Below are 16749 nucleotides of genomic sequence, written 5' to 3'. Positions count from 1 at the left end.
GGAGCAGCAGCAGCAGCAGCAGCAGCAACACACCTCCCTCTAGCTCCGGCTGCAACAATAAATCTCTTATCGGAGCTCCACACAAAATCAAACACCTGCAAGCCGCAAACAGAAAGCACAATTGCTGCCGCTGCTGCTGCTGCTGTTGCTGCTGCTGCTGCGCAGCACATTTCAAATCTGCGTTTCTTCGATGAGTTCCGCAGCAGCCGTCGCAGCAGCAGCAAAGGCAGCAGCCGCACCAAAGGCATTAGCAGCAGCAGCAACAGCAGCAGCAGTAGTGAAAGGAGCAGCAGCAAAGACAGCAACAGCAGCAGCGGCAGCAGCAGCAGAAACAGCAAGTGCAGGAGAGACTGCAGCAGCAGCAGAGGCAGCAGCAGCATCAGAGACTGCGGCAGCAGCACAGACAGCAGCAGCAGCAGACCTGAGGGAGAGACGACTGTGGGGTCTTGAGTGTCTTTATAAGTTTCCACCTCTCTGCATACACTGTAGCGCCGACAGCTGCGGCAAAGTCCTCCTGGTCCTGCTGCTGCTGCTGCTCCTGCTGCTGCTGCTGCTGCTGGCTTAATGAACCTCTTTCCGGGGGAGGAAGATGCGAGAGACGCAAATAGGGGCAGAGGCAGCAGCCCGAAGTGGCAGCTGTCTGTACACCTGGCTTCTTGGGTGCTGCTTTTGGTGCTGCTGCTGCTGCAGGCGGCATCACGCCGTCTGCTGCTGCTGCTTTTGCTGCTGCCTTGCTCCCCTTTGATTTGCCTTGCTGCGGCGATGACTGGGATGCAGCAGCAGCAGCAGCAGTGGGAAGATTTGCTGCAGCCTTAGGTGTATCTGGTGTATCTTGCGGCTTTACTGCAGCACCCCCGTGCTGCTGCTGCTGCTGTTGCTGCTGTTGCTGCTGTGACGCCCCTGGTGCAGGAGAAGCCAGGCGCAGCTTTCGTGTTGCTGCTGCTTTGGTTTTGCAGCTGCTGTTGCTGCTCGTGCCGAGGCTGTATACATGAATCTCCCCGCTGCTGTCACAAGTAGCCAGCAGTTCTCCTGCAGCAGCAGCAGCAACAACAACACCCGAAGCGGCATCAGCCGCAGCAGCAGTGCCCGTGCCATCAGCAGCAGCAGCAACCTCCAAAGTAGCAGCAGCAACAGCAACAGCAGCAGCAACACCAGCAGCTGCAGCAGCAACAACAAAAGCAACAACAACAACAACAGCAGCAACAACAACAACAGAGCAGCAGCAGCAGCAGAGCAGCAACAGCAGCAGCAGGAAGCTGACCATCCCACGTCCATTTGATTGCAGTTACGTTCGCCTTATGGTTTGCTGCGCCCCACACGCAGGTAGCGCGAGTTAAGGGGAGAGGAGTCAAAGGGCTTCCTTCAATGCTGCCTAGACCCTCGACTGCTGCTGCTGCTGCTGCTGCTCGTGCTGCTGTTGCTGCCTTCAGCGCCGCTGCAGCTGCTCCTGCTCCTCCTCCGCCTGCTGCTGTTGCTGCTGTTGCTCCTGCTGTCGCTCTTGCTGCTGCTGCTCCAGGATCAGCAGTGCTGCTGTCGCCTTGTGACGACGCAACGCCTTTGCTGCTGGTGGCGTTGCTGCTGCTGCTATCTGCTGCTGATGCAGCTCCTTCCTCTCCATCGTTCTGTTGCTGTTGCTGCTGCTGCTGCTGCACATCCGTCTTTACCTTCTTCGCAGGTGAAGCAGCAGCAGCAGCTGCTGCTGCTGCACGACTTGCTGCAGAAACGACGCAGCACAAGTGAAGAAGGGAGAGCTGCAGCGAGCGGCAACGAAAAAGCCAAGCAACAGCAGCTCCAGCAGCAGCAGCAGCAACAGCAGCAGCTGCAGTAGCAGCGGCAGCAACAGCAGCAGCAGACCTTGTCGCTTAGCATTCCTTGCTGCTGCTGTAACTTCGTGCGGTAGGTGCGCATGCAGCACCCAAATCTTCACGGAAGCAGCTGCTGCTGTCGCCAGCCGTTCATACTGCCAGTAGCGCCGCCCTGCAGCGGCAGCAGCAGCAGCAACAGCAGCAGTAGCAGTCGCAGCAGAAGCAGCAGCAGTAGCAGCAACAGCAGCAGTCGCAGTCACAGCAGAAACAGCAGCATATTGACGAAGCAGCCAGACGCATGCATGCGTGCATAGCAAACAGCAACAGCAAGGGAAGCAAATGCTGCAAATGCAGCAGCAGGAAAAGGAGCAGCAGCAGCAGCAACAGGTATGCTGATGTAGTCAAAATGGAGTGCCCACCTGCTCCTTGCCTAGCTGCTGCTGCTGCAGTCTGCTGCTTCTGCTGGGAGGCTGTTGCTGCTGTTGAGGAAGCTAGGCGGCGCTGCTTCCCTCCTGCTGCGGCTCCAGGGTTACTGTTGCTGTTGCTGCTGCTGCTGCTGCTTGCTGTTGGATGCGCAGAGACAAACAAAGGGTGCGGCTGGAAGGCGAGCGAAGAGATCGGCAGCCCGCCGTGGTGTACATTAAGCAGCCTCTCGACTATCATCGTCTGGTGCTGCTGCTGCTGCTGCCGTTGCTGCTGCTACTGTTGCTGCTCGCGCTGCTCTTCATGGAGCTGGGGTGGGCGCTGTTGCGGCTTTGTCTGCTGCTGCTGCTGTGTTGCTGCTATTAATACTGGTGTTATCGTTTCCCCCTGCTAATGCGTAGAGCGCCGTTGGGGCTGCTGCTGCTGCTGCTGTTGCTGCTGTTGCTACTGCTGTTATTGCTGTTGCTGCTATTGCTGCAGCAGCTGTTGCAACTGTTGCAGCTGCGTCCACACAGCAACACGCAAGTGGAACCGGTGTTGCTGCTGCTGCTGCTGCTGCAGCTGTGCTTGCGGGTGCCGTTGCTGCTTCGGTCCTGCTGCTGCAGCAGAGGAGACACAGCGAAGGCTGTTAGCTCTCCCGCTGCTGCAGCAGCAGCAGCATCTGTAGCGGCGCCGGCAGCAATTCGTTTGCATGCGACCTTACTGGGAGGGTATTCTGAGAGTCGTTTTCTCCTAATGCTGCTGTTCTCCTTGCTGCTGCTCCTTCTTTGCTGCTGCTGCTGCCGCAGCGCATGCGTCCAGCTGCTGCTGCTGTCGCCTGCAGCCCCGCAGCAGCAGCTGAAGCTGCTGCTACTCGAGCAGAGATTAACCACAAACAATGTAGATTTAATTCTAAAAATAATTCAAAATCGAAAGAAGCAGCGGCAGCAGCAGCTGCTGCTGCTGCTGGCGCTGCTGCAGCAGCAGCAACCAACCTCGGGGGGTGGCGCCGACTCTCTAACAGCGAAGATTCAGGGAGCAGCAGCATAAGTAGCAGCAGCTCTCCTAGTAGCAGCAGCAGCAGCAGCAACAGCAGCTGTCTGCTGCTGTTGATGCTGCTGTCTCTGGAGGGAGGATGTGGAGCCGCTGCTGCAGAGGCCGGCCTTCCGCTGTGCTGCTACTGTTGCTGCTAGTTGCAGCAGCAGCAGCAGCAGCCTGCTTCGGCGTATCTTGCCTGACAATCAGGCGCTCTGCTGCTGCTGCTGAGGCGGGATCAATGCTCAGCAGCAGCCGAGTCAGCAGCAGCAACAGCAGCAACAGCAGGATTAGCAGCAGCAGCAGCTCGTGTCTCTTCTACCCATCGCTTATGTTCATCAGCGCCGGACAGCAGCAGCACAGCAACGGCAGCAGCAACAGCCGCAGCGGTTTGCACTCCCTTACATCTTTTATTGTCTCTTCAAGCTGTCTGCCCATTGGCAGCAACAGCAACTGGAGCAGCAAAAGCAGCAGCAGGTTGGCTGCTGTTTCTTCTCAGAAGAAACAGCAGCAGCGGAAGCAGCAAGAAAAGGAAATACTGCAGCGCCGCAAGGCGAACCAAGCGAAGCAGCGAGAGCGACTGCTGCAGCAGAAACAGCAGCGGCGGCAGCAGCAGCAGCAACAGCAACAGCAGCAGCAGCAGCAGCAAAATGCTGCTTCTGAAGCCACCAAAGAGGAACTTGTTGCTCTGCGAGCGAAGTTGCGGTTGCAGCAGCAACTGAATCGGAAGAAGCAGTTGAAGCAGCACCATCTGCTGCTGCAGCAACGGCGGGAGCAGGCAAAGCTGCAGCGGCAGCAGCAACGGCAGCGGCTGCAGCAGCTGCGTTTGGAGGCCAGACAGGCGGCGCAGCAGCAGCAGCAGCAAAATACGCTTGGTAGGGCTACAACAAGAGAAGGGAAAGACCTTAAGCTAGCGGAGATAAAGCATTTGCTGAAGACGTCGCTGCTGCTGCTGCAGCTGAAGACACAAACCATCGGCAGCAGCAGCAGCAACACCGGCAGCAGAACTGTTTCGGTGGGGCTCACGCAGGAGCAGCAGCAGCAGATCTTCAGGATGCTGCTGCTGCATGGTCTTCATAAATTTGTGCTGCTAAAGAGAATTAAAAACTCCCTCCTCCGCACAGCCATTCGCCAGCTCCAAGAAGAGCAGCAGCAGCAGCAGCAGCAGCAGCAGCAGCAGCATGGCGTAGAGGAGATGCATGCACGCCTGTGGGGCCGATGGGATGATCCCCCTCTTAGCGACGAAGACATCTTGGAGGCCCTAGGTGTAGATCAACAGCAGCTACAGCAGCAGCAGCAACAGCAGCAGCAAGAACAGGCGAAGGGGCAGTCTTTCGCTCCTGCTGCAGCAAGGCCCTCTGGAGGCAAGAGCAGCAAGAGCAGCAAGAGCAGCAGCAGCAGCAAGAGCGCCTCGAAGAAAACAGCAGCAGGGAATAATGCTGCTGCTGCATCTGCTGCTGATTCGCCACCTCTTGACTTAGAGACGATGGAGATGCCAGAGCCTGAGGATTACGCAGCAGCAGCTGCAGCAGCAGCAGCAGCAGAAGAACAAGCCAAGACAGCAATTCAAGTTGCGGGTGCTTCTCGATCTGTTGCAGAATCAGCGGAGCTGCTGCTGCCACAGCTGAAGGGAGAATCTCTTTATGCCTTCGTGCATGCATCTGCTGCAGCAGAAGACAGATTGGGGGAGGCTTTGCGTTTGCTGCTGCAGCAAGCTGCTGCTGCTGCTGCAGCCAACAAAGAAAGGGCTGAAGAGATAGCAGCAGATAACACGCGCAGGAAACCAGGAGACAAATATATAATGCTGCCGGTAGAGAAGCCTCCGCCTGCTGAGCTGCTGCCTCTCATCATGCAAAGACCTGCTGCTGCTGCTGCTGCTGCTGGGAAGGGCGGCGAGGAGGGGGAGTCGCCCTCATCTGCTGCTGCGGCAACAGCAGCAGCAGAAGCAGCAGCAGAAGCAGCATTGGGGAAGCCGCCACCGAAGGGCCCCCCGCTGCTGCTAGATGCTGCTGCTCTCAGCCCTGACCGCCTCATACTCTCTAATAGTTTGCTTCTTCTTGCAGAGCTGCCTACGAGGAAGCAGCTTATGCAGAAGCTAGCCGGTAAGCAGGCAGTGGCGCTGCTGCTGCTGCTGCTTGTGCTGCTAGTGCTAGTGCTGCTGTTCTATTGGTGCTGCTGTCCCCTGCTGCTGCTGCTAGTGCTGCTGTTGCTGCTGCACGGCGGTGCGACAGCAGACTAAAACGGGGGCAGCTGCACACCCCAGACAGAGACAAGAGAGGAGAGAAGCACCTTCCTGCTGCTTCGTGGCAGCTGCTGGCGGTGCTGCTAGAGTTGCCCTTGCTGATGCTGGTGCTGCATGGTTTGCTGCTGTTTTTGTGTCTGCTGCAGATAAAGCTCTTCTTCCTTCGGTACAGCTGCTATCGTCTCTGCAAAGGGGTTGTGCGGCGTTGAGTTTGACGTTGAGGGCTTCGCAGCTGCAGCTGCTGGCCCTGCTAACACACGGCCGCCTTAAGGCGGAGCAGCAGCAGCAGCAACATCTCGTGCTGCAGCAGCCGCAGCCGCAGCAGTAGCAGCTTCTTCCGGAGAGCACCTGCCAGGAGCGCGAGGGGGCGAACTGATGCAGCCGCTGAGGGCTGCAGCAGGTGTCGCTGTTAGGCACAGAAGGCCTTCTAGAGGCGACCTGCAGCAGCAACAGCAGCAACAGCAGCAGCAGCTGCAGTAGCCTCAGCAGCAGCAGCTGCAGTAGCCTCAGCAGCAGCAGCTGCATTTATTCTTCTCGTTTAATCTGTATTCATTCTCAGCTCCTTCTCCCTTTGCATCTTCTTAATGCAGTGCCCGGGAGCTGTCTGTACACCTGAACTGTAGGCCAGCGGCAGCATTTGGTGGCGGCAAGCACAGGAAAATAAAAGTTTTCGTTTTTCTTTTGTTTTCCGCTCAGCGTACAGTGCAAGTGAATGGTGCGAATACACCTCAATAACGAAATAGACATCGTCTCCTTCCTTATTAGGGCTGCCTCTTGTGTTGGCTACTGTGATGATCCGCCGGTTGTTAGCACCTTGCCCATTTGCTGCTAATACTACTGCTGCTGCTGCTACTGCTGCTGGTAGTTTTGTTGCAGCTGCTGCTGCTGCCTCAGAGGTGCTTATTTGTGTGTGGCGAGGAGGGGCGTCAGTGGCAGCGGGAAAGTTAGTAATGCGCGCCCCCCTAAAAAACAATTATTAATATGAATGAAGGGATTGAGGGCCCCTAGGAGGATTAAATAGAAGCAGCAGCCTCAGATACAGCTTCTACAGACACAGAGAAAATAATACAGCGTCAGGTTTTATCTCCGCTTCTACAGAAGAGCAGCACACTGTGCAGTTTGTTGCAGGTTGTGCTGTGTTGTGTGGCGTCTCTGAACATCTTTAAATAATTCCTAATGCCGAGTTGCTAAACAACAAGCAAACCTCCTCCTGACGTCAAGCTAGAAATACATATACATGCAAATATATATACACTGTTATATACATAACCCGAAGCCACATTACAAGTGGGGCGCCCTCATGAGCGTCAAAGACAGACAAAACCAAACGAGCTAAAGGCTTTCAGTCCTTTTGCGTTTAGAGGAGTATCTTTTTTTGTATGCCCGTAAACAGCAGCAACATCCACTGAGAACATCTGCTGCGGCTCTGCGTTTTTATTCAACTTCTGGGGCGTCCTGGGCATATATAACGATGGCGTACGTTTGAATGTCTAATTTTTGCCTATTTATTAAATGAACGAATAAAGCAACATCCACCAACGTTCAGAGGAGGAGAAGTGAAGGCAGTATTATTAATAAGCCTCCTTCACCTCTCCTCCTCTTGCCGCTCCCCGCGGGGGCCAAGTAATGCCTAATACCCTCCAATGACAGCCATGGCTGCATCAACGGTGTTGATTGTCCTGAGCTTTCTTCTGAGTTGCAGATTGTTTAGGTTGATGTGGAGAGAGAATCCGCCTTTGATGCTACCGTTTCCTAAGTGCTGGAGTGTTCGTATTCACGCGAAAGGCCCCAACCCCAGAGTAAGCGGCTGCATACATGGCGGTGTTCTGACGTAGGGGTCCCCTGTCTCTTTTAAGCTGGCTAATTCAAGGGCTCATTAGCTATTAATAATCCAACTGCACAAAAATATCCGATGAACACCTATTATTACCTCCTGAGGCAGCTAGAAAAGCAGCAGCAGCAGCAGCCGCGTAGTCCTATAGTAGTGGGGTGGCCGCGTCGAGCCTCTATGGCGCTTCTAGAAGGGATGGGGTGTGAAGAGTGTTAGGCTTGTCTGTGTGCAAGTTTTCGGTTTATTCGTTAAAGAATGAAGCATAGCAGGGAGAAGATGCAACATTTTCTTTACTTTCTCCGTTAACCCGCTGTACGGACGGCCGCTCTTCAGCGATTGCTGTGGGGCTCCGCCGTGAAGGCCAGAGCCAGTGTCCTCTCTGCCTCAGTCCGGCCTGTGCGTTGCATTCATCTCTCCTTTCAGTTGGGAAGGGGGTGCAGAGAAGGGTTTCTGTATGTTTGCTGTATCTTGCAAAATACACTGAACAGGTGTCCTTTCTTCCTCATTTAGCGGCCTCCCGTTCTCCCCCTCTTATAGAGACGAGGCCTTCTTAGATAGGATGGTTGGGTTCGCCCGGCTGGTCCGGGCGTGTCGCCTCTCCTCTTCCCCTGTAGGTCATTCTGTCCTAAGCTTCAACAGATTCCCTACTCGAATTGCAGCAATAGCATGTGCTGCCGCAGGTTCGGTTTTGTTGACAACGGTTTTCGATACCCGCGCGGAGTCCCCCGTCTTATGCGAAGGCATCCACTGCGATAAGAGCCATGAAAACCCCCTCTGGAGATCCAGGGAGAGTCAGCCGTTCACGAGGAAACTGGGGGACGCGTTACTTTTCACAGGAACGGCGAATGAGCATCTGGGGTCTGCCGTAGCCGAGAGGCTCTCTACCCGTTTAGGGAGGGTTTCAGTTGGCCGATTCGCTGATGGAGAGGTGAACATTCAATTCCTTGATTCTCTTCGAGGGAAAGATGTATACATTATACAACCCACCAGCACTCCAGTCAACGACCACCTCATGGAACTGCTGCTGATGATTTCAACTTGTCGCCGCGCCTCTGCAAAGAAAATCACTGCCGTCATCCCGTACTTCGGATATGCTCGGCAAGACAGAAAGATGAATAGTCGCGTCCCAATCTCAGCGGTGGGGCATGCACGGAATTTGCTGCAGTGTAGTTCCGCCAGCTGACCCTTGCATGCGTGGAGGGCGGGAGCGACATATTTTTTTATCCGAGGGGGCTCTTCTGTTTTTCTTCGCTCTTCTCACGACGGCATGTGAATGTGTTGGGCGTGTGACGCTCTATAGAGAGTGATTTTTTTGTTTCCCTTTGTTTGTGTTCAGGCGGATGTTGCGCGTATGATGGAGGCCATGGGCGTCGACAGAGTCGTGGCTGTTGATCTGCATTGCGGACAGATTCAAGGTTTCTTCGGTCCTCGCGTACCGGTAGATAATGTAGAGGCGCAGATCGTCGGGTTGGATTATTTTGAGTCAAAGGAATTGGACAAACCCGTCGTGGTTTCCCCAGATGCGGGAGGCGTGTACAGGTACGACCCCGAATTCAATCCAGACTCCACGGAACCTGTTCATGTTTATGCCGGACTAGTGCTTTAGAGGCGCATTGAAGTGCTCTCACATGGATTTATATCGCCACATCTATGAAGTGGACATGAATCCGTTCCATCCATGTTGAATATCTGTGGATCTGCTTAGTGGGTTTCGATTCTTTCGTCTTCTTTTGGTTTCCCCTTCAGGGCGCGCAAATTTCAAGAAGGAATGGTTCGCCGCGGCTATAAGGATTGTTCGATCGCCATGTTAATTAAGCGACGCATCAAGGCGAACGAAGTGGAGAGCATGGATCTCGTGGGTTCGGTTGAGGGGCGCGACGCAATCATTGTGGACGACATGATAGATACAGCCGGTACACTCGTGGAGGCCGCAAGGGAGCTAAAGAAGAAAGGTGCAAGAAGGGTTTATGCATTTGCGACACACGGGCTATTCAGTGGGCCTGCGATAGACAGGATTCAAAAAAGTGCACTGGAAGAGGTCGTCATCACTGACACGATCAAGGTGAGAAAGAAAGCGGGTTTCTGCTGAAAGAAGTGATGGTATATCATCTTGGAAATGTGCGCAGATTTCTTGGGGTCTACGGACAGCCCCGCAATTTGAAAAGTGTTTGAACTGTTTGAACATGTGTTTCGCGTTTTTGTGGACTCTTCAGGCGCGGCCAATGGTAACGAGTTGTAAAAAGATAAAGATTCTCTCAATTTCCATATTGTTGGCGGATGCGATTCGACGGATTCATCAAAAGGAGAGCTTGAACGACTTATTCAACTTCGCCAGTGCATCACGATTGCCTACGACTGCAGCTTCAGGCAGTGAAGCTTCACAGCCCGCGTCGACGAGTGGGCAGACGGGCTGAGGTCGTTATTATTACTCTTCCCTAGTAAAGTGTGTATTGAGCAGGGATAAGCTGTAGATTTTTTTCTAGAAATTTATTGATAGCGCATGTTTACTTCGTCTCGCCGAGGGTGTGGCGAAAGGCGCTGTGTGTTCTCTCGACACGGAGAGAGCTTTCTGTGTCGCTGGAGTGGTCAGATAATATTATTATAAGGAGGAATAGATAGATCGTGCAACTTGTTTGCTTTTCCCCTCCTTCGGGCTCTTGCGTGCTTTGTCACTACCAACTTTAGCGGCTTACTGCAGGAATTAGTTAGCCATCGTGCTAGGTGGCCAGACAATGGAAGATTGGTTTGTCCTTGATGTTCTTATATTTTGTATCTCCACTGGCAGCAGAGAACCTGCAAATGAATGCGCCCTCCCACACTTACGGGGAGAGGCTGTATACATGTTATCGCCGAGGCGAAGAAGCACCATTCGTGGGGCTATAGAGTAAAATAATCTCTCTGGCTTACGCATCCTGAACTCCTAAGTTACTGAGAGTTCGGTGAGAAGGGAGGCGTGGTATTTCAATGGCCAGAAAGACCTCGTTAGACTTTTGGCTACCGTTTATTCACGAGGTCAGCTTGCGTTGTTTTCTAATGTCTGCGTTCATCATCGCTGCTGCTACAGCAGAACGACTGAGTTCACTGTATATAGAGGAGGACGGATGGCGCCCTTTAGGCACTTGAGGAGGGCAGAACCCCTCAGCAATTCAAATTACGCTAGATACACTGATGTTCTAAATTGACGTCGAATCGTCTGGAGAAGCAACGAAAATAACTCCAGTTACAGCGTTTCTTAGAATGCTTTCGAGGGTTTAGGGTGCCGCTAGTGCGCTCAAGAACCCGCAGAAATTGGCCTCAATTTGTTTTTCCCTCTTCTTTTATCATCTATAGATCAAATAGTTTGGCTATACTACTGCAACACAATTTATTCCCAATAGCTGTGCTGATCTCATGACCTCCAAAGGGGGCCCCTTGGGGCCCCCCTGTGAATCGCCCGAGGGTTTCGAGGCGTTTCTGCTCCTCCTAGGCTTGAAACGGCTCTGTTTCCCGTGTTTTGCTTCTTTATTTCATCTATTAAACTCCATTTCTAGAAGATTGGCTGCCTTCGTATCCACAGTGAAGTTGCGCGCACATCTCGAGTCAGTCGGCCGCGAGACCTGTGGGAACGGAAGCAGCTGAGCAGTTGGCTTTGTTATTAAAATTCGAACTTTTGCTGCTAAACTCGAAGGCGTAGACACCTGAAAAAATCCTTCAAGTTGCTGCTCAGCTGCTCGCGTGGAGGCGCAGCTGAACCGTTGCAGTCTTCTCTTCTTTTCTTCTTGTCTTCTTCCTATCCCTGCCTGGGGGCCCTTTTATTGGAGTCTGCGTAGCGGCCGCACAAACTCCGGGGGTGGGCCCCCACACCTGCGTGCAAATGGAGCAGCAGCAGGCGGCGAGCAGTACCCTCATCAAGGCGGCCACAGGGGAGCCTTCCAGGGGCCCCTCCCTTCCGCCTTCTCTGAAACGGATGCTACCAGATTTCCTCAGTGAAAACCCATACTTTTGTGCTGGATTCGGTCTGGCTGGGTTAGGTAGGTCGGTTGCTGCTGCTGCTGCTGCAAGTGCTGCTAGCTTCTAGTGCTGCTGCAACTGTGCTTCTTGTTTTGTCTGTTGTGTCTTGTGTGTATTGCTACCTTCTTCCCACGTATGTTTGTGTGGTGCTGTTGTTTGTTCTCTCTGCTGCTTTCTTCGTCAGGAGCTGCTGCCTCCCTCACCCGTGCAGGCGCTCGCGCTTTAAGGGGTCTCTGCAGGCGGCGGCTTCTGACATCTTTGGAGGTCCCCATTCGAGACCCAGCATATCCCTGGGTAATGCAGTGGCTCGTTGCGAAGTACGTATGCATGCAAGCTGTGCCAAGTGCTGCTGCTGCTGCTGTTCTTGCTGCTTGGTGGTGTTGTTGTTGCTGCTGCTGCTTCTGTTGTTTTCGTTGTTGCCGTTGCTGCTGCTGGCTTTGGGGGCGCTGCGGGTTTACACAGACGCAAGCTGGGCGAGCAGCAGCAGCAACAGCAGCAGCAGCAGCAGCAGAATGCTGCGGTGTTATCTCAGGGGAAAGTGTTCGCTGCACCTCGGGGTGGAGACGACGTACGGGAAAGACGCAGCAGGAAACGTGGAGGCGGTTTTCAACTTCGTTCCCAGCCCAGGTGCCGCTCCCCCTTAGAAACAACAATAGCAGCAACAACAACAGCAGCAGCAGCAAAAACAGCAGCAGCAACAGCAACAGCAGCAGCAGCAGGAGTTGCGGCTGTTGCTGCCGCATTGCATTTGTGTTGCTGCTGCGGCAACTGTGTGTGTGTTCAGGGCAGCACTTGCTGCGGTATAAGGGAGCGCTGCTGCTCATAGACCGCCAGCGTTCTGGGGAAGTCGTAGACTTTAGCTCGGGCTCCCCTTGGGAAACCCTCACCCTCACCACTCTCTCTCTCTACAGACACTCTCTGCAGGACCTCGTGAGTACCCTGCACCTACCCAGCTAGCTAGACAGCTAGGTAGACAGCTAGGTAGACAGCTAGCTAGACAGCTAGCTAGGCAGCTAGCTAGTCACCTAGCTGGATAGCTGGGGTAGCTGGCTAGCTGCATTGCTAGCTGGCTAGATATGTAGCTACCCTGGCTAGCCGGGTAGCTAGCTGGCTAGCTGGCTAGCTGGATAGCTGGCTGGCTATCTGGATGGCTAGCTGGCTAGCTAGCTGGGGAGATAACGTTCCTCATCGGCAGCGAATCGAAGACGTGCGTTTGTATGAAGCCTGAAGACTGCTGCCGCTCTTCTTCTCTTCCCTCTGTGTAGTGGTGTCTGTACACCTCAATGCATACATATTACAATGACAAACTGCATGCGATTGCAGCTCAACGAAGCGAGGGATGCGGCACTCCAGAGAGAAGAAGGAAAAACCGTCATCTACAGAAGGTCTGGACCGCTGCTGTCGCTGTTGCACTTGCTGCTCTGGTTGCCGTTGCTGCTCTGTTGCTTCTCCTGCTGCTGCTGCTGCTGCAGCACTCGCTGCTGCATCTGTCTCTTCTGTTGCCCTGGAGTAAGCTGTGCTGTGAATCAAAGCCGGGATAGCCATGCTGTTGCTGTTTTTCTGCTGCTGCTGCTGTTGCTGCTGCCGACTTGGTGCAGCACGGGTCAGGAGTGGAGGAAGTACGGAGAGCCGAAGAAGCTGCGGCCTTTTGAATCCGTTGTCTTGGCAGGCAAGTTTTGTTTATTTTCCTGTCTTTGTTTTCCTCTGCTTCTCTCTTTATCTGTCCCTCTGTGTGTCTCTCTTTCTCTCTGTCTTTGTCTCTGTCTCTTTGTCTCTGTTTCTTTTCCCTATCTCTGTTATTTGCTGTTTCTTTTCTCTATCTCTGTTATTTTCTGTTTTTTTCCTCCATCTCTGTTATTTTCTGTTTCTTTTCTCTATCTATCTCTGCTGCTGCATGCATTTTTATGTCTGTCGTTTATTTCGCTTTACTTTTCTGATTCCTCCTCTTCGTTCTCCTTTGTGGCTGTTGCCTCCCCATTCATTTGTGATACGCTGCTGCGAGCTGTTGTTGCTGTTATTATTGCCGCTACTGCTGCTGCTGTTTGTGTTTCTGCTGCTGCTGCTGCAGTTGTAGCTGCTGTTTCTTCTTCTGTCTTGCGTAGCTGCTGGTGCAGCTTGTTTTCTTCTGGCGCTGCTACTGCAGCTGCTGCAGTACTCCAGCAGCAAATGCAGCGCAATTGCTGCTGGAGTATCTGCTGCATTTGCTTCTGCTTCTGCTGCTGCAGCTTCTTGTGTCTCAACGTGCATGGCAGCTACCAGTGCTCTTTATGCTGGTGTTTGCTGCTGCTGCAGAAGGGGTTGCTGAGAGCATACTAGCTGATTTGATGCGTTTTCTTTCTTCTTCTCGCTGGTACTTTGATAGAGGCATTCCATATCGTCGAGGGTATTTACTTCACGGCCCTCCTGGCTGCGGAAAGAGCAGCTTCGTCTTAGCCTTGGCGGGGAGATTAAAATATAATATTTGCGTTCTTAATGTTGCTGATCCTCACCTCACAGATGACAGACTCCAGTACCTCCTCGCGTAAGCGTGCACCAGCTCCTGCTGCTGCTGCTGCTGCTGATGCGCTGCTGCTGCTGCTCCTGCTGTGCCTACGCTCTTGCTCCTGCTGCTGCTGCTGCTGCTGATACGCTCTTGCTCCTGCTCCTGCTGCTGCTGTAGCGGCTCTCCCATCGGCACTGGCACTGGGGATGTGGGCCTTGAGGGGAGTCTGGATATAGACAGAAACAAAAAGAAGCTGTTGGAAATCGTTTGTTTGAAAGTGAAAGCAACATCCGCCAGGAAGCAGAAATAGTTTCTGCTGCAGTTCTCTTGCTGCTGCTGCTGTATGCAGGACTGTACCGCCCCGTTCTTTGCTGCTGCTAGAAGACATCGACGGGGCCATCCGCCGTTCAGAAGCAGCACAGGAGAAGGAGACAGTACAAGCAGGAGACAGACCCTCTCTAACGCAACTGTCTCTTAATCCCTTTGGCACACGAAGTGTCACCTTCAGTGGTCTCCTGAATGCACTAGATGGTGTACGCAGACTGCTGCTGCTGCTGCTGCAAATGCTGCTGCTGTTGATGCTGCACTTGATGGTACTGCTCCTGCTGCTGCTACTCTTCCTGTGTTGGTAAAGCTGCCTTTCGGCTGGTGTTTGGCTGATGTTGCTGCCTCCCTGTGACGTTCCTGCTGCTGCATCTCCTGCTGCGGCTGCTGCACCAATTGCTGCTGCTGCTGCGGCAGAGCTGTGCATGTTTGTATGTCTTTTGTTTGTCAGGTTGTAGCCACAGAAGAACGGATTATATTTCTAACGACAAATCACCCTGAGAGGTCTGCAGCTTATTCGATATAAATATATAAATACAAACATATAAATACATATTAATACAAATAGTTTATTTTCTTATTGTGTTACGTATAGGATGCAGCGTGTCTGTGTCTCTGTTTGCTCTTTATTACGCTTGTAGCGGTCCCTTATTTGTTCTTGTTTGCTGTCATCTCCTATCTGTCTCCTTCCGTCTTCTCCTTTTTGTCTCCGGGGTTTGCATTCTGTGCATTGCATTTATATCTTTTTGTTTTGTTTGGTCGTGCTTTGTTATTTATTATCGTCTCTTTTGTGGTCGTGTGGCTGTCTGCCTCTGTCTCTGTCTTTCTTTGTCTTTCCCTCTTTCTATCCCTGTCTCTGTCTTCTTTAGCGTCTCTCTGTCAATCGCTTGTCTGTTTGTTTGTGCATCCATATCTTCATTTGTATTCCATCTTTTTTATTTTTCTTTTCTTTTTTTGATGCGTGTTTGCTGTTTCTATTGGCTCTAACAGAGATTATTGTTTCTGCTCTCTGTCTCTTTTTTTCATTAGTCTCTGTCTCTCGTGTCTCTGTCTTCTTTAACTAGAACAGAGAGGCAGCAGATGCATTCTAGTGCCAGCTGCAGCAGCTGCGGCAGGTCTAGCAGCTGCAGCAGCTGCGGCAGGTCTAGCACCTGCAGCAGCTGCGGCAGGTCTAGCAGCAGCTGTAGCAGGTCCAGCAGCAGCAACAGCAGCAGCAGGGGTTGTGTGCGTGCGCGCAGATTGCCTGATTCGCTGATTCGCCCTGGGCGCGTAGATTTGAAGGTGCGCATTGGCTTTGCAACTCCAGAGCAGCTGAGGAGACAGGTATGTCTTTCTATATTCTTTTTCTGTCTTTGTTTGTTTTTTTTTCTTTTATTGCTTCCGTTGTAGGGTGTCGTTGTCTCTGTATTCTTCTCTCCTCTCTTCGTTTGTCGCTGTGGCTCCCTCTGTCCCTCTGTTCTTCTCTCTCTTCTGTCTCTGCATCTCCTCTGTCTCTCTGTCTCACCTCAGCTTTGAGGTGTATCTGCATTTCCTTTTGTGTGTCTCTGTCTTTCTTCTTCTCTCACTTTGTCTTCCGTCTCTCTGTCTCTCTGCCTCTTTTCTCTGTCTCTTTTTCTGTCTTCTATTCTTTTTTTCTGTTTTGCAGTGTATTTGCGTGTGTGTCTGTATGGCAGTGTATATGCATCTCCTTTCATGTGTGTTGCAGTTTAAAGCCATCTTATCTTGTCTGCTTTTTTTGTCTTTGTTTGTTGGTGTGCAGTTCGTTCGGTTTCTACCGAATGCAACAGCAGAACAAGCAGATGAATTTGTCTCTCTTTTGTCCCCTCTACAAATTAGTAAGTTCCTGCTGCCTCTCTGGCCTCGTGCGATTGGTTGCTGCTGCTGCTCGTTGTTGCTGCGGATATACACGAAATCATACAAATGCTATATATATATATATATATTGATATGTAGATATAGAACAAAGCGCGCAGGGATAGATTCTAAGAGATATTTCGGCATAGAGAGCGATATAAGGATATATCATAGATGGTTAGGTGTGAGAGCGATATAAGGATATATCATCGATGGTTAGGTGTGAGAGCAATATAAGGATATATCATAGATGGTTAGGTGGGCGTTGTGTCGGTGTTCGCTCTCCTCCGCTACTGCTGCTGCGACAGCAGCAGCAGCGGAGGAGAGCGAACGGAGGCAGCAACGGTTCTTGCCGTTGCTGCCTCAGCTGTTGTTGCTACTGCTGCTTCTGCTGCTGCGCGGCTGTCTTGGAGTTTAGTTGAGAGTGTATGAAACAACAGCATGAAGACAAGCAACCTAGCTCTAGACCCTGCCTTCCCTTTCATTGGTGCACTTGCTGACGCAATGGTTTGGTGCTGCTTCTGGCTGTTGCTGCTGCCGTGTTGCTGCAGCAATGGCGGAGCTGCAAGGCTTCTTTTTATTCTGCCGCGATGACTGCAACCAGGCGCTACAAATGGCAAAGGCATGGAAAGAAGCAGATCAGCAGGTCGTGCAAGAAATGCAACTCAAACAGCAGCAGCGGGAAATGCAGCAGAAACAGCAGCAGCAGCAGCAAGAGCACCAGCAGCAGCAGCAGCAGCAACAGTCAAAGACACATACACACACAGGAACAACCCCAAAGTAA

At 52.5% G+C, this 16749-nt stretch overlaps 4 protein-coding genes across 4 annotated transcripts in view; 3 read left to right on the top strand and 1 right to left on the bottom strand.

The window, feature by feature from the left end:
* EAH_00023220 (WD domain-containing protein, putative) overlaps positions 1 to 2468 on the bottom strand; it is a gene marked incomplete at both ends in the record, with an annotated part of 10410 nt that extends 7942 nt beyond the window's left edge. Inside the window, 4 exons of the mRNA XM_013393200.1 lie at positions 422 to 1029; positions 1262 to 1714; positions 1855 to 1977; positions 2225 to 2468. Of these exons, the coding sequence (XP_013248654.1) occupies positions 422 to 1029; positions 1262 to 1714; positions 1855 to 1977; positions 2225 to 2468 (1428 nt within the window). The remainder of the gene's footprint in view (positions 1 to 421; positions 1030 to 1261; positions 1715 to 1854; positions 1978 to 2224) is intronic.
* An 874-nt stretch (positions 2469 to 3342) lies between these two features.
* On the top strand, positions 3343 to 5812 carry EAH_00023210 (hypothetical protein, conserved; the record flags this gene model as incomplete). The annotated part of the gene is made up of 2 exons (XM_013393199.1): positions 3343 to 5344; positions 5631 to 5812. 2 exons carry the CDS (start codon positions 3343 to 3345, stop codon positions 5810 to 5812), a joined length of 2184 nt encoding a protein of 727 aa, XP_013248653.1.
* A 2062-nt stretch (positions 5813 to 7874) lies between these two features.
* EAH_00023200 (phosphoribosylpyrophosphate synthetase, putative) lies at positions 7875 to 9729 on the top strand (the record flags this gene model as incomplete). Its single annotated transcript, XM_013393198.1, has 4 exons — positions 7875 to 8453; positions 8652 to 8854; positions 9062 to 9377; positions 9529 to 9729. 4 exons carry the CDS (start codon positions 7875 to 7877, stop codon positions 9727 to 9729), a joined length of 1299 nt encoding a protein of 432 aa, XP_013248652.1.
* A 1439-nt stretch (positions 9730 to 11168) lies between these two features.
* EAH_00023190 (Bcs1 protein, putative) lies at positions 11169 to 16749 on the top strand (the record flags this gene model as incomplete). The annotated part of the gene is made up of 10 exons (XM_013393197.1): positions 11169 to 11280; positions 11490 to 11622; positions 11768 to 11907; positions 12090 to 12235; positions 13558 to 13826; positions 14137 to 14320; positions 14563 to 14615; positions 15350 to 15434; positions 15871 to 15946; positions 16517 to 16749. The coding sequence occupies 10 exons, from the start codon at positions 11169 to 11171 to the stop codon at positions 16747 to 16749; spliced, it is 1431 nt and encodes a 476-aa protein (XP_013248651.1).

The sequence above is a fragment of the Eimeria acervulina genome, genomic scaffold, assembly GCF_000499425.1.
Source record: "Eimeria acervulina Houghton genomic scaffold, Eah_scaff176, whole genome shotgun sequence".
In the NCBI taxonomy this organism is placed as follows: Eukaryota; Apicomplexa; class Conoidasida; order Eucoccidiorida; family Eimeriidae; genus Eimeria; species Eimeria acervulina.
Note: the sequence above shows the minus strand (reverse complement) of the source record. Positions and strands in the feature narration are given on the sequence as shown.